The 11,249-nt window shown below is 38.6% G+C and overlaps 1 protein-coding gene across 2 annotated transcripts in view; it reads left to right on the top strand.

The window, feature by feature from the left end:
- The window catches only part of NSUN6 (NOP2/Sun RNA methyltransferase 6), a 64,571-nt gene extending 53,698 nt beyond the window's left edge, over positions 1 to 10,873 (top strand). The window contains exons 8-12 of one of the 2 annotated variants that reach the window (XR_011499205.1): positions 2,237 to 2,381; positions 5,152 to 5,300; positions 8,886 to 9,011; positions 10,040 to 10,155; positions 10,638 to 10,873. Coding sequence is in view for 1 of the 2 variants with exons in the window: in XM_070500815.1 (XP_070356916.1) it covers positions 2,237 to 2,381; positions 5,152 to 5,300; positions 8,886 to 9,011; positions 10,638 to 10,850 (633 nt within the window). In the remaining variant the exon portion in view is untranslated. The remainder of the gene's footprint in view (positions 1 to 2,236; positions 2,382 to 5,151; positions 5,301 to 8,885; positions 9,012 to 10,039; positions 10,156 to 10,637) is intronic. The other variant, XM_070500815.1, reaches the window with a different exon arrangement.
- The last annotated feature ends 376 nt before the right edge of the window (positions 10,874 to 11,249 follow it).

Below are 11,249 nucleotides of genomic sequence, written 5' to 3' on the forward strand. Positions count from 1 at the left end.
AGAATTTCTGAAACATTCACAATGTCACAAGCAGGGGGATAAAACATAAATTAAACCTACTATCTCTGCACTATATATATATGTGTGTGTGTGTATACACTATATAAATACATATGCAGCATATAATGTACTCTGTGTGTGTGTATATATATATGCACTCTCTATATGCGCCACACACATACACACACTCTTGCGTAGCTCTAGTATAACCTCAGTGAGTAGCCTGAAGTAACTAGGAAATAGGAAAGATCTCCAATAGGAAAAGATTTGTTGTTTAAATTTTGGGGAATCAATACTCTTGGTTCGTTAGAGGAGATATACTTGGCTGTTTACTTATACTGTTCCTTGTCCAAAAAGAATTTAAGGTGGTAACAGTAAAAACTCTTTAGGTAAAAATGCATGAAATACCACCAGTGCATAAAATGAAGAACACAAAATAGAAGGGTTCATTTTATGGAGTTGTGGTGTTTAATGCAAACTATTATTTCACTTTACCTGAAAGCTTAAATGTAAAGGTTTGTTTTGAGGAAGTGATAATAATCTTTCCTTAACTTACGGTCTGATATTTATTGTTTTGCTTAGAGTTATTTATTCATAGATATATTATTCTCTCTAGTAAGAAGTCTTTCCAAAGAAAGTCGGGATAGTGTAGTTGTATCCCTTTTCTGTTGGTTTTATAGTGCTGTGTAAATATGACCACAAAACCTTGGTGGCATACAACTAAACATTTATTCTGCTCAGGGGTCTGGGATTCAGCTGGTCCCTGCTAGGCTTGCTTGTGCACCTGATCAGCTGCGGGCTAGCTAGGGGTTTTGATGATCTCGGGTGGGCTCCTTCACTTGGCTTTGGCTGGTGTTGGCTTATCTAAGGTGACCTCAGCTGAGACCACTAGGGTGCCCTGCCTGCAGTCTATGTGTCTCTTCTCCTCCTGTTAGGACCAGGGGGCTAGCTCAGCAGAAGGCTATCACTGAGTGTTGGCAATGGCAGAGGGCAAAGCAGAGCAAGGCCTCCTGTTCAAGTGTCTTTCACGTCTCTGTTTGTATCACATTTACTTTCATCCCATTGGCCAAGAAATTGCATGACTGAGCCTGAGTCGGAATGGCAGGGTACTGCAAGGAAAATGGCAAAGGGTGAGCAACTCCAGTTGGAGTTAGGCAATTTCCCCCAGTGGACCAGCAATGTAGAAATGAACAGCCTGAATAGAGGTATCTGAGCCAGAATGAATTCTAGTTTTTGTTGCTGTTTTCAGTTTGTTGGTGGTGATTTGTTTTTGATAGTCAAGCAAGTTTTGTGTAAGTGTAGCCTCTTCTCTGTGTTTTTGGAAAGATAACCTTCAGCCAGTGGAGTTACTCCTTCACTGTAGTACATTTAAACCTTATGCTGATTGTATTTGCCTACTTTTCCAATTCAACTCACTTGAAATGGTTTTCCTGTTTGTGAAAGTATTACTTAGAAGCATGTCTACCACTAAACCTGGTGTCATATTTGGGAACATTATCAGCAAATTTCTAGTATTTTATAGTCTGTAACTGATGTATATATCATACAAGGACAGTGTATATAAAAGGAGCAAAAGCAAGAAAATATATGGAAGGGTTAATTTCACCATCCCTGCAATATCGTTTCATAGTATGTTTTAAAATATCATAGGAATGTCACATTGCATTCCTAAAAACGTGGCCTCTTGTCTTCATTGACTTCCATATAAAAATATTTTTGAACTACTTTTTATACCAGTCCAGAACATTTTGTTGGATATACTGGTGTATCACCTGAATTTTGTTAGGTGTATAGCTCAGAAGATATTGAGATGAAGATTGATTTTACAGGTAACATTGATCTGTGTCTCAAAGCACTAGAAGGCACAAGTCTCAGAACATTACTTCATACTCTTCCAGAAGTGAGCAAGGCACATCAAATTGGTGATTTTGAATATGTACCTCCAATGGATATTTTTAAGTTTCTTTAGAAGATTGCAAACAGTATTTTTGGTTTTGAGTTTTGTTGATTAAAAGTAGCAGGGCATTGTGAGAAAATTAATTATCTGACAAGAACGTGTTTTTTCAAAGGAAAGAAGTATTTGATGTACATTTGATATATATTTGGTTAATGAATTCAGCTTTAAAACTAGGGGTAGAAGGAAAGTGGGGAAGACCATAATTTTTAATGTTTTTTTCTCTTTATTAATAATTTTCATGATTGCTTTGGATTTACACTTTTATGGCTTTTTTTTTAGGGAGAAGTAATAGCACTGGATAAAATATCCAACAAAGTAGAAAAAATAAAGCAGAATGCTTTATTGTTAGGGTTGAATTCTATTAGGGCATTTTGCTTTGATGGAACGAAGGCACTTAAACTCGATATGGTTAAGAACACAGAAGGTGAGTTTAATTTTATCTTTTAAAGATTTTTATAACTGGCTTTTACAAACAAATATATTTTGTTATCATTCTCAGCATATTCATGGGGCCTTGAAACTTTGGCATGAATCTAAGATGTTTTTCCATAATAGGTGTCTTTTTCCTTTTCATCTCATGTCTGAGTATCAAGTTTTTAATAATATAGGTCAAACCTCCAAGACTTGGTCAAACTCTTTGTTCTTAATATATTTATTTTAATTTCTTATTACATCTCAGAAAACTTCTGAACTTTGCAATTTTATGATTCCTGAACTATTTTTTCTTCGTTTTTCTTGAGGAATGGAGCTCTGGAGCTAAGAAGCGAGGACAAATTGCCATGTATCTTGTTTTGGAATAAGATGTTGGATTTATTGAGTGACTTTATCTCTATTTCTCTCTCTCTGTCTCTTTGTTTAGATTTGATTTTATGAAATACCTGAGAGACTTACATATTTTAATGAATTAATTGGCATGTTTTCCCAGTACATTTATTGATTAAAGATGCTATTTGATTAAAGAGGACCTTTAAAAAGCTGGGGGCATGGTGTTGATTCCCCACCCCTTGTAGATCATCTAGATTGCCATAGAGAAAGATACTCTTTCTAACCCTGTAGTTTGCACATGTGTAAACTGTTGTTCATAAAAATGACTAGTAGACAGTAGACAGCTCAATTATAATCCATTACTATTGCTTCACTAAAATTGTTGGTAAGTCACCAGTTTTTACATGTCTTTGAATTAAAGAGATCATATTCACATTCACAATACTTTGGGATTAGGGTAAGAACAATCATATTGGGGTAGCTCTCTTAGAGATCAGTCTTCAGTGCTATAAGGAGATAATCCATTAACTAACTTGGGAGATTCAGTGATTTTTCACTCCTCCATATCACTTTATTAACTGATGGTCCTGGGCCATCACCTTTAGCTCTTTATTCATCAAGGCTTGTTTCAGCACATTCTCTGGTAGTTTGATTTGGGGTGTTAAACTTAGAATGTCAGGCAGTAGACCCAATGGGTTTGATGGCTAATGTATCGGTAGTGATGTGAAAATCACTATCTTTGAGACTCGTGGGAAGTGAGAAATTATTTTATAACATCTGCCTAAAAGGGTAGTAAGCCACATAGGATTAAAAAAGCAGACAAACAAATGGAACCCATGGAATGCTTCCTAGAAAAATAGGGATTGTTCTGAGCAACAATATCTGGACTATTATTTGTCTTCTTACAGAAGTGGGAATAGGTCACATTGAATTGCCTAATTACATGAGAACATCGTTTCGTGGTCAATTGATTGTCAACCCTAAATAGTTAGCCAGGACTTTGCAGGAGATTTATATTAATGTATAGGCTAACGGGCTGTGCCAGAGAGACCCAAAATACAGTGGCTTAGAAAAGATAGAACTGATTTTTGTTTGTTTGTTTTTGTTGTTTATTTTTGTCTCACCTAACAGAAGTGGTTATCCAATGCTGGTATTTTCATTCTGGGTCCAAGACAGCTGTTCCAGTTCTTTCTAGGGGCAAGGAAAAGAAACAAGGAGACTGCACTGCCAGTCCTTTTAAGGGCAAGACCTGGAAGTGGGATTGTGATACATATATTTATAAGAAATATGTATTTGGTCTTTGGTTTCTGGCATAGAGCTCCTAAAGCCCTTGGAATTTCCAAAATGATGGGAACTGTAAAGGTGGCTTTTGTTATGTTTATCAGTTGACCTTTGGATAGGACCTCAGAATGGGAAGTGGTCACTAGAGGAACCAACTGTGTGATTAGAGGGTTGGAACTTTCAGTCCCACCCCCAGACCTCAGGGGAAGGGAGAGGGCTGGAGGTCAAATCCATCACCAATGGCCAATGATTTAATCAGTCAATGCTATGTAATGAAACCTCCATAAAAACCCAAAAGGATGGGGTACAGAGAGCATCTGGGCTGGGAACACGTGGGGATTTGGGGAGAGTGGTGTGCCTGGAGAGGACATGGAAGCTCTGCGCCCTTTCCCTATGCCTTGCTTGCCCTGTGCATCTCTTCCATCCCTCTCTTCCTGAGTTATATCCTGGAAATCAACCAGCTTTGTATCAAAGCAGTCAGCAGCAATATGTTGCTTGCAGTTACATAGCATAAATACATAAATATATATACTATATATAAATATATTAGCAGACCGTTTGGTTTCATAACACTAAATAGATTAGAAGTTGGAATGGAGAAAATTATTCAAGTGAATGCAAAGGGAAACCTGTGAAAGATTGGATCCAGGGGGATTATTGACTCATCCTAGAGCACAGCCTTGCTGATGGCCACAGGAACAAAGAGACTGAGGAACCACAGAACCAGTAGATGTGACTAGAACCTAATAGGTGCCCTCTTTTTCTGGGGCTGTCTTCAGTAGGGATTACGAAGAGAAGTGTCAGCTCTCAGAATGACCAGAATTAATTCCAGGTCCCAGCTCTGATGAACTGTAACTTCTGACACTGAGGATACAAGGTCTAGTTTGATTAGGCCTTGTTTGCACCACATCAACAGAATAACCCTCAACTATAATAATCACATTTTTAACCCTGTACAAAGTCAGATCTATATGAAGTATAAATCAGAATTAGTTTCACCAGCTACTTGATTGAAGGGAGAAATTGTTTTTCTTTACTTTCTCTTCCAGATTATGATTTTAAATTTTTGATCATTGCTTTTATCTCAGGAGTTTTCTGTTCTAGACCAATAGGGCAGATAGCCAATATGTTTATAATTCTCTTTATAGGAGAACCTCCATTCTTACCAGAATCTTTTGACCGAATTCTCCTTGACGCACCCTGCAGTGGAATGGGACAGAGACCAAACATGGCTTGTTCTTGGACTTTAAAGGAAGTGACATCATACCAACCTTTACAGCGAAAACTCTTTACTGTGGTATGTGATGCTACTTTGCTGTGAAAGAAAGTTGACCTTCGCTAGTTAGATGTTTAAAAGAGTGGAGCAGTGTTCACAGCAGTAATATTCACAATAACCAGAATGCGGAAATGACCCAAGTTTCCATCAGCAGATGAATGGATAAGCAAAATGTGGTATATACATACAATGGAATATTATTCAGCCTTACACATGAAGTTCTGACACATGCTACAGCATGGATGAACCTTGAAAACATTATGCTAAGTGATATAAGCCAGACACAAAAAGACAAATATTGTATGATTCCATTTATATGCGATAACTAGATAGGCAGATTCATAGAGGCAGAAAGTAGGATAGAGGGTACCAGGGACTGGAGAGACAGAATGGGGAGTTATTGTTTAATGGGTGCAGAGCTGCAGTTTGCAATGATGAAAAAGCTCTGGAGAGGGAGAATGGTGATGGCTGCACAACAACGTGAATGTATTTAATGCCACTGAATTGTACACTTAAAAGTGGGCAAAGTGGTAAATTTATGTTATGTATATGTTACCACGCAAAAAAGACAGAGACGACCTAGTTTTAAATATAAGAAGCTTTTCTTTATGTTGACTCACTCTTTTATTACACGCAATAGTAAAACTTCTTCACTGAGACATTTAAAGAATTTCAGACATTCTGCTTTATCTTTAAAAAGTCACTGGGTTGTTAACATATAGTTACTACTTGATGTAAAGAATTGGGTAGAAAGTAAATTAGTGTTTTTTAATAGAGTTCCTGGATCATGTTATATTGCAGATTAAAAGTGGGAAGTCTTGGGGGCCAGCCCGGTGGCCGAGTGGTTAAGTTCGCGAGCTCTGCTTTGGAGGCCCTGGGTTTCACTGGTTCGAATCCTGGGTGTGGACGTGGCACCGCTCATCAAGCCATGCTGAGGCAGCATCCCACATGCCACAACTAGAAGGACCCAAAACTAAAAATACACAACTATGTACCAGGGGACTTTGGGAGGAAAAATAAAAAATAAAATTTAATAAAAAAAAAGTGGGAAGTCTAATAGAAGTAAACACATTAATAAAAATGAGAAATGACAGTGTCCAGTGTAGGATATAAAAGAAACATAAAAACTTTGCAAATTTAACTGGGCTCCAGTAGTTTCAGAAGAAGTCCAGATAGAATACTTGAGGATTTCTCTCAGTCTTGCAAAAATAGTTCAATGGATTTCACAGAATATAGATAGCATTTGATCAAAGATTACTTCATTGCGTCCTCTCAGACTTCCACTTATAAATACATAGGCTGCAGCGATAATGGATACACTGTAGTTATTCAGTCTCTGAAGTTGCCTTTGAGGACATTTCTGTTCCTCTCTCTGGTGTCTCCTTTTGTACACAAAGGTGGCACTGGTAGTGGGTTATTTAACTTTTTCTTCTTTGACCCAGTCTTCAAAGATACATCCTGGAAGTTAAAACAGCAAGCAGCGAAAAAGCAGCCTTACCTTTAGCTGAAACCCACTCGGACTTGAGGGTAAAATAAGGACACTGTTTTAAGACACTTGGCTTTTTGTTCTTTAAGGTCATAGCAAAAAGAAAATTCAGAAGCCTTTTAGGAGTAGATGCATTGATCTCAATGCAAAGGAACAGTTGACAGTATGTGAAAGAGCGTTGAGAATATAGCAGGCATGCCATTCGCAGAGAGAGAAACTGATGGAGGACGTGGACTTCAGAATCAGACACATCTTGATTTGAGCCATGGGTCCTCCAGATACGTGACTTTCGATACACTGGTTTCTATATCTGAGAAATGGGGAGAGTAACTCTACCTAATAGGGCTACCTCAGGGGAGATAATAACCACACCTCATGGTTGTTAAAAGGATTTATTGAGAAAATCTGCACAAAGTGCTGAAAACAATAGCTGGCTCACAGTAAGAAAGTTTAAATTTTGATCAGCTTACTCTGGTTAAAAAAGCACAAGTATATACTATATATATATATATATATATATATATATATATGTATCTTTTTTAAGATTTTCGTTAAAATTTTAAAAATAAAGTGGGAGTTTGCGAAGATAAACTTTAGTTACTTGGGACAAATTCGTTTTTGTCTAGCACCTTATTTCTTGGTTCATTTATTTACTGGACAGATAGTCATTCAGCACCTACTGTATGTAATACACTATTCTGGGTGCTGACAACACAGTAGTGAAAAAGTAACCAACTACTGCCCTATTCATGAGATTGGTCTTCTTCTTGAGAGGAAAGTAAACAAATGGGTGAAGTTATTTAGTATATTCAAGGCACTAATCCTGTGGAGCTACGTAAAGAAAGGAAGGGGGGACAGGAGCGCTGGATTGGAAAGGTTGCAAGTTTTACATCGGGTGCTCACGAGGGCATTGCTGGAAAGTGACATAGAAGCAAAGATAAGAAAACTGAAGGAGCAAGCAATGCAGAGAATTATAAGAACTTTCCAAGCTGCTGCAAAGATACCGAGGGTGGGAGTGTGCCATGCATGTTCTGGAACAGCAGAGGCCGGTGTTGCTCAAGCAGAGTGAGCACAGTGTGCGAGGTGAGGTCAGAAAGGCAGCCCAGAGCCTGCTTTGTGTAGGGCCTTGAAAGCCACTGGAAGGACTTGGGCTTTGATGCCAAGTGATTAGGGAGGGTGCTGGAAGGGTTTTGAGCTGCAAACTGACATGTTTTAAAAGTACAGCTCTGGCTGCTATACTGAGATGACATGGTGGGAGGGCAGCGGGGAAAGCAGGTAGACTAAGTAGGAGGTGGTTCCAATAATTCGGGCAAAAGATAAAGAGGCTTTGACCAGAAGGTAGCAGTGGAAGTGATGAGAAGTTCTGAATACCAGATATAATTTGAAGGTAAAGTCAAGAGGATTTGCTGATGGATGGGGATTTGAGAGAGGCATAAAGGATAATCTAAGGTTTGCGGCCTGAGCATCTGGAAGGACGGACATACGTCTCCAGTAGGTTTCAGAGGGAAGACAGGAGGAGTTCAGTTTGAGATGTGTCAAATTTGGTAGTAGAAACTTTGAGAAGGCAAATGAATATATGAGTATGGAATTCAGAAAAGAGTCTGGCCTAAAAATGTAGAGTTGTCAGTTTTTGGCATAAAAACTGGTATCTAGGGGCTGGCCCCGTGGCCGAGTGGTTAAGTTCGCGCGCTCCGCTGCAGGCGGCCCAGGGTTTCGTTAGTTCGAATCCTGGGCGTGGACATGGCACTGCTCATCAAACCACGCTGAGGCAGCGTCCCACATGCCACAACTAGAAGAACCCACAACGAAGAATACACAACTATGTACCGGGGGGCTTTGGGGAGAAAAGGGAAAAAATAAAATCTTTAAAAAAAAAAAAACTGGTATCTCAAGCTGGGAAACTGAATGATCGTATTTGGAAAAGTCTTTGTTCAAATGAACTTCAACAGCTCCAAGATAATGAAATGCGTCCAGGCTGGAACTCTAATTAGATAAAGAATTCTGGTCATACTGAACATCATTTTATTTATCCCAAACACTTGAAAGGTATCCTAGATATAAAATCCCTCAAAATGTTTATTTGGGCTTGTGAGATGCCGACTGATCACATTATTTTCTAGGCCGTGAAGCTGCTGAAGCCGGGGGGCGTGCTGGTTTATAGTACGTGCACCATCACACTGGCGGAGAACGAAGAGCAGGTCGCCTGGGCCCTCGCGACATTTCCTGACCTTCAGCTTCAGCCACAGGTAAGAATACTTTCAGCTTTCTCTGTGGAATCTGATACATCACAGAAACTTAAACAGGGTGTTATACGAAGAAATATATCAAGTAAAACTTCTGAAACAAATACTGTAATGAACACGAATGTTTTTCTAATTAGACCCATTTGTGACTGCCCATAGAGAATTTTCATGTCCCGACAGTTTTTCCATGTGATCATTCCTTGCCACTGTGCTAAAATGCCACAGAGCTCACGTGTATGTTTGTTACATTTCTTTCACTTGTGGCTCTTGTTCTTGTTGCTCAGAACTTTGTTTCCAAAATGGTTTCCCCCCCGGCCCTGAGTCCTGTATTTTTCTGATATGGGAAATGTTGAGCCTTTTTTCTCAAGTCACATTAAAGCCCAAACAGGCTTTAATAACTGGGATATCAAAAGACTAGCCATAGGAAACAAAATGGTTCAGGATTATTGCTTCTTTATGATCTCTTATATAAAATCTGTAACATTTAAAAAGCTTTGTTGTCCTTACCTAGTGCTGTCTTTCTCTTATGGTTTTTATTAAAACCATATTTATGACTGCAGTTTTAGCCCATGATGAAGCCTAAATCTGTAATAGTGCTCACTTTCATTCAGATACATTGAACATCTAACTTCAGTACCTTCCTGTACAGAATTCTAGTAGGTAATTGGAATATGTAAATAAAAAGCAATCTGGAGGTGGTTTCTAGGCTCAGAAGTTAAGATAATTACATTGTAGATGAAAGGAGACTTCAGAGCTCACTTGAATTTTATATGTGTGTGTGTATACACATACACTCAATATAGACCTAAAAGAGATGGAATGTTTGTTCCTCGTGGGTTAATAAATTATAGGTTTTCAGACATAGACCTAAGAAGATATATCTTCAGTAATACACGAACATTTGTCTGTGAAATGATGACAAGTTAGGATCATGGATCTTTTGCAGTAGTGGCTCGCAAGTATTTACTGAAGTCCTTATGATTCTGTGTTCCTCTAAATGAATTGATGCAGCCTTGTTTCTAATATTCTAGTACATTTAAAAACAACAAGAAAAGAACTTTAATCATCCAATTGGTATGGGTCAGACAGAGGCATCTTTAGATGCCTAAGGAACTCTATCAGTTTTGAGGAGTCTGATAAAATAAAGGTGAGTTTTAATCTCTTGCTGTTATTGACAATAATGTTCCGCTTATTGAGTGCCCACTATATTGCCAGGCATGATACCACCTTATTTATTTAAGCCTGAGTATTTTATCTGTTTTGTCGATGGGGAGACAGAGTAGGTAAAGTTACTTGAGGTTGTCACACAGCTAACATGTGGCACAGCTGCGATTAGAATGCATGTGTTTCTAACTGAAGCTCAGGCCTTTTGCAATGTCGGGGTACTTGATAAGCATCTGGGCCATAATAGGTACTCCTTCATCAGGTGACCAAGTGTTAACTGCTTTCTCGCTTTTCCACCTGGAAAAAGAGCATGTATATTCCTCAAAAATAAAAGCTATTGACTCATTTTTCTATTTTGGGAATTTGTGGCAGTTACAACTGTTTGTCTTCTAAGTTAAATTGTACACAGTCACACTTTACTAATTATAGGATGTTTGTCCATATGTATTTGTTTTCTCCAAATAGGAGCCACGGATTGGAGGAGAAGGGATGATGGGCGCTGGCCTGTCATTGGAACAACTGAAACAGCTGCAGCGATTTGACCCCTCTGCTGTGCCCTTACAGGACACCGACATGGATTCTCTCAGAGATGCCAGAATAGAAGACATGGTTCGGCTGGCAAATAACGATTGTATAGGTTTTTTTATTGCAAAATTTGTAAAATGCAAAAGCACCTAACAGAAAGATCCTTAGAAAGGAAATTCTGAACATTTGCTGTGTGGTGTTTTTTTTTTAAACCAAACTGTTGTCAGGCCAAGTGACTGATGGCATTGTTGCTAAGGAAACAGAAAAGGCTGCCAGCTGTTTCACCAGGATCGAGAGACTTGATCAAGAGGCTCCACTCCATCATGGAAGTAGTCAGGGTGGTATGAGATTATATTTTGTTTTTTTTAAGTAATTACTTTTTCTTTATGGATTTAGCAGAGTATAAAGAAAAGGAGATGCTTGTAGATGTTTGGAACATATTTTCACTTGGGGCTTTTGTGTTTTAATTTGTAAAGAATGCAAGTCATTTTTAATGTTAAAATCAGTGAATCAGGGGGCTGGCACAGTGGCAGAGTGGTTGGCTTCGTGGGT

This window comes from Equus asinus, chromosome 29 (assembly GCF_041296235.1).
Source record: "Equus asinus isolate D_3611 breed Donkey chromosome 29, EquAss-T2T_v2, whole genome shotgun sequence".
NCBI lineage: Eukaryota > Metazoa > Chordata > Mammalia > Perissodactyla > Equidae > Equus > Equus asinus.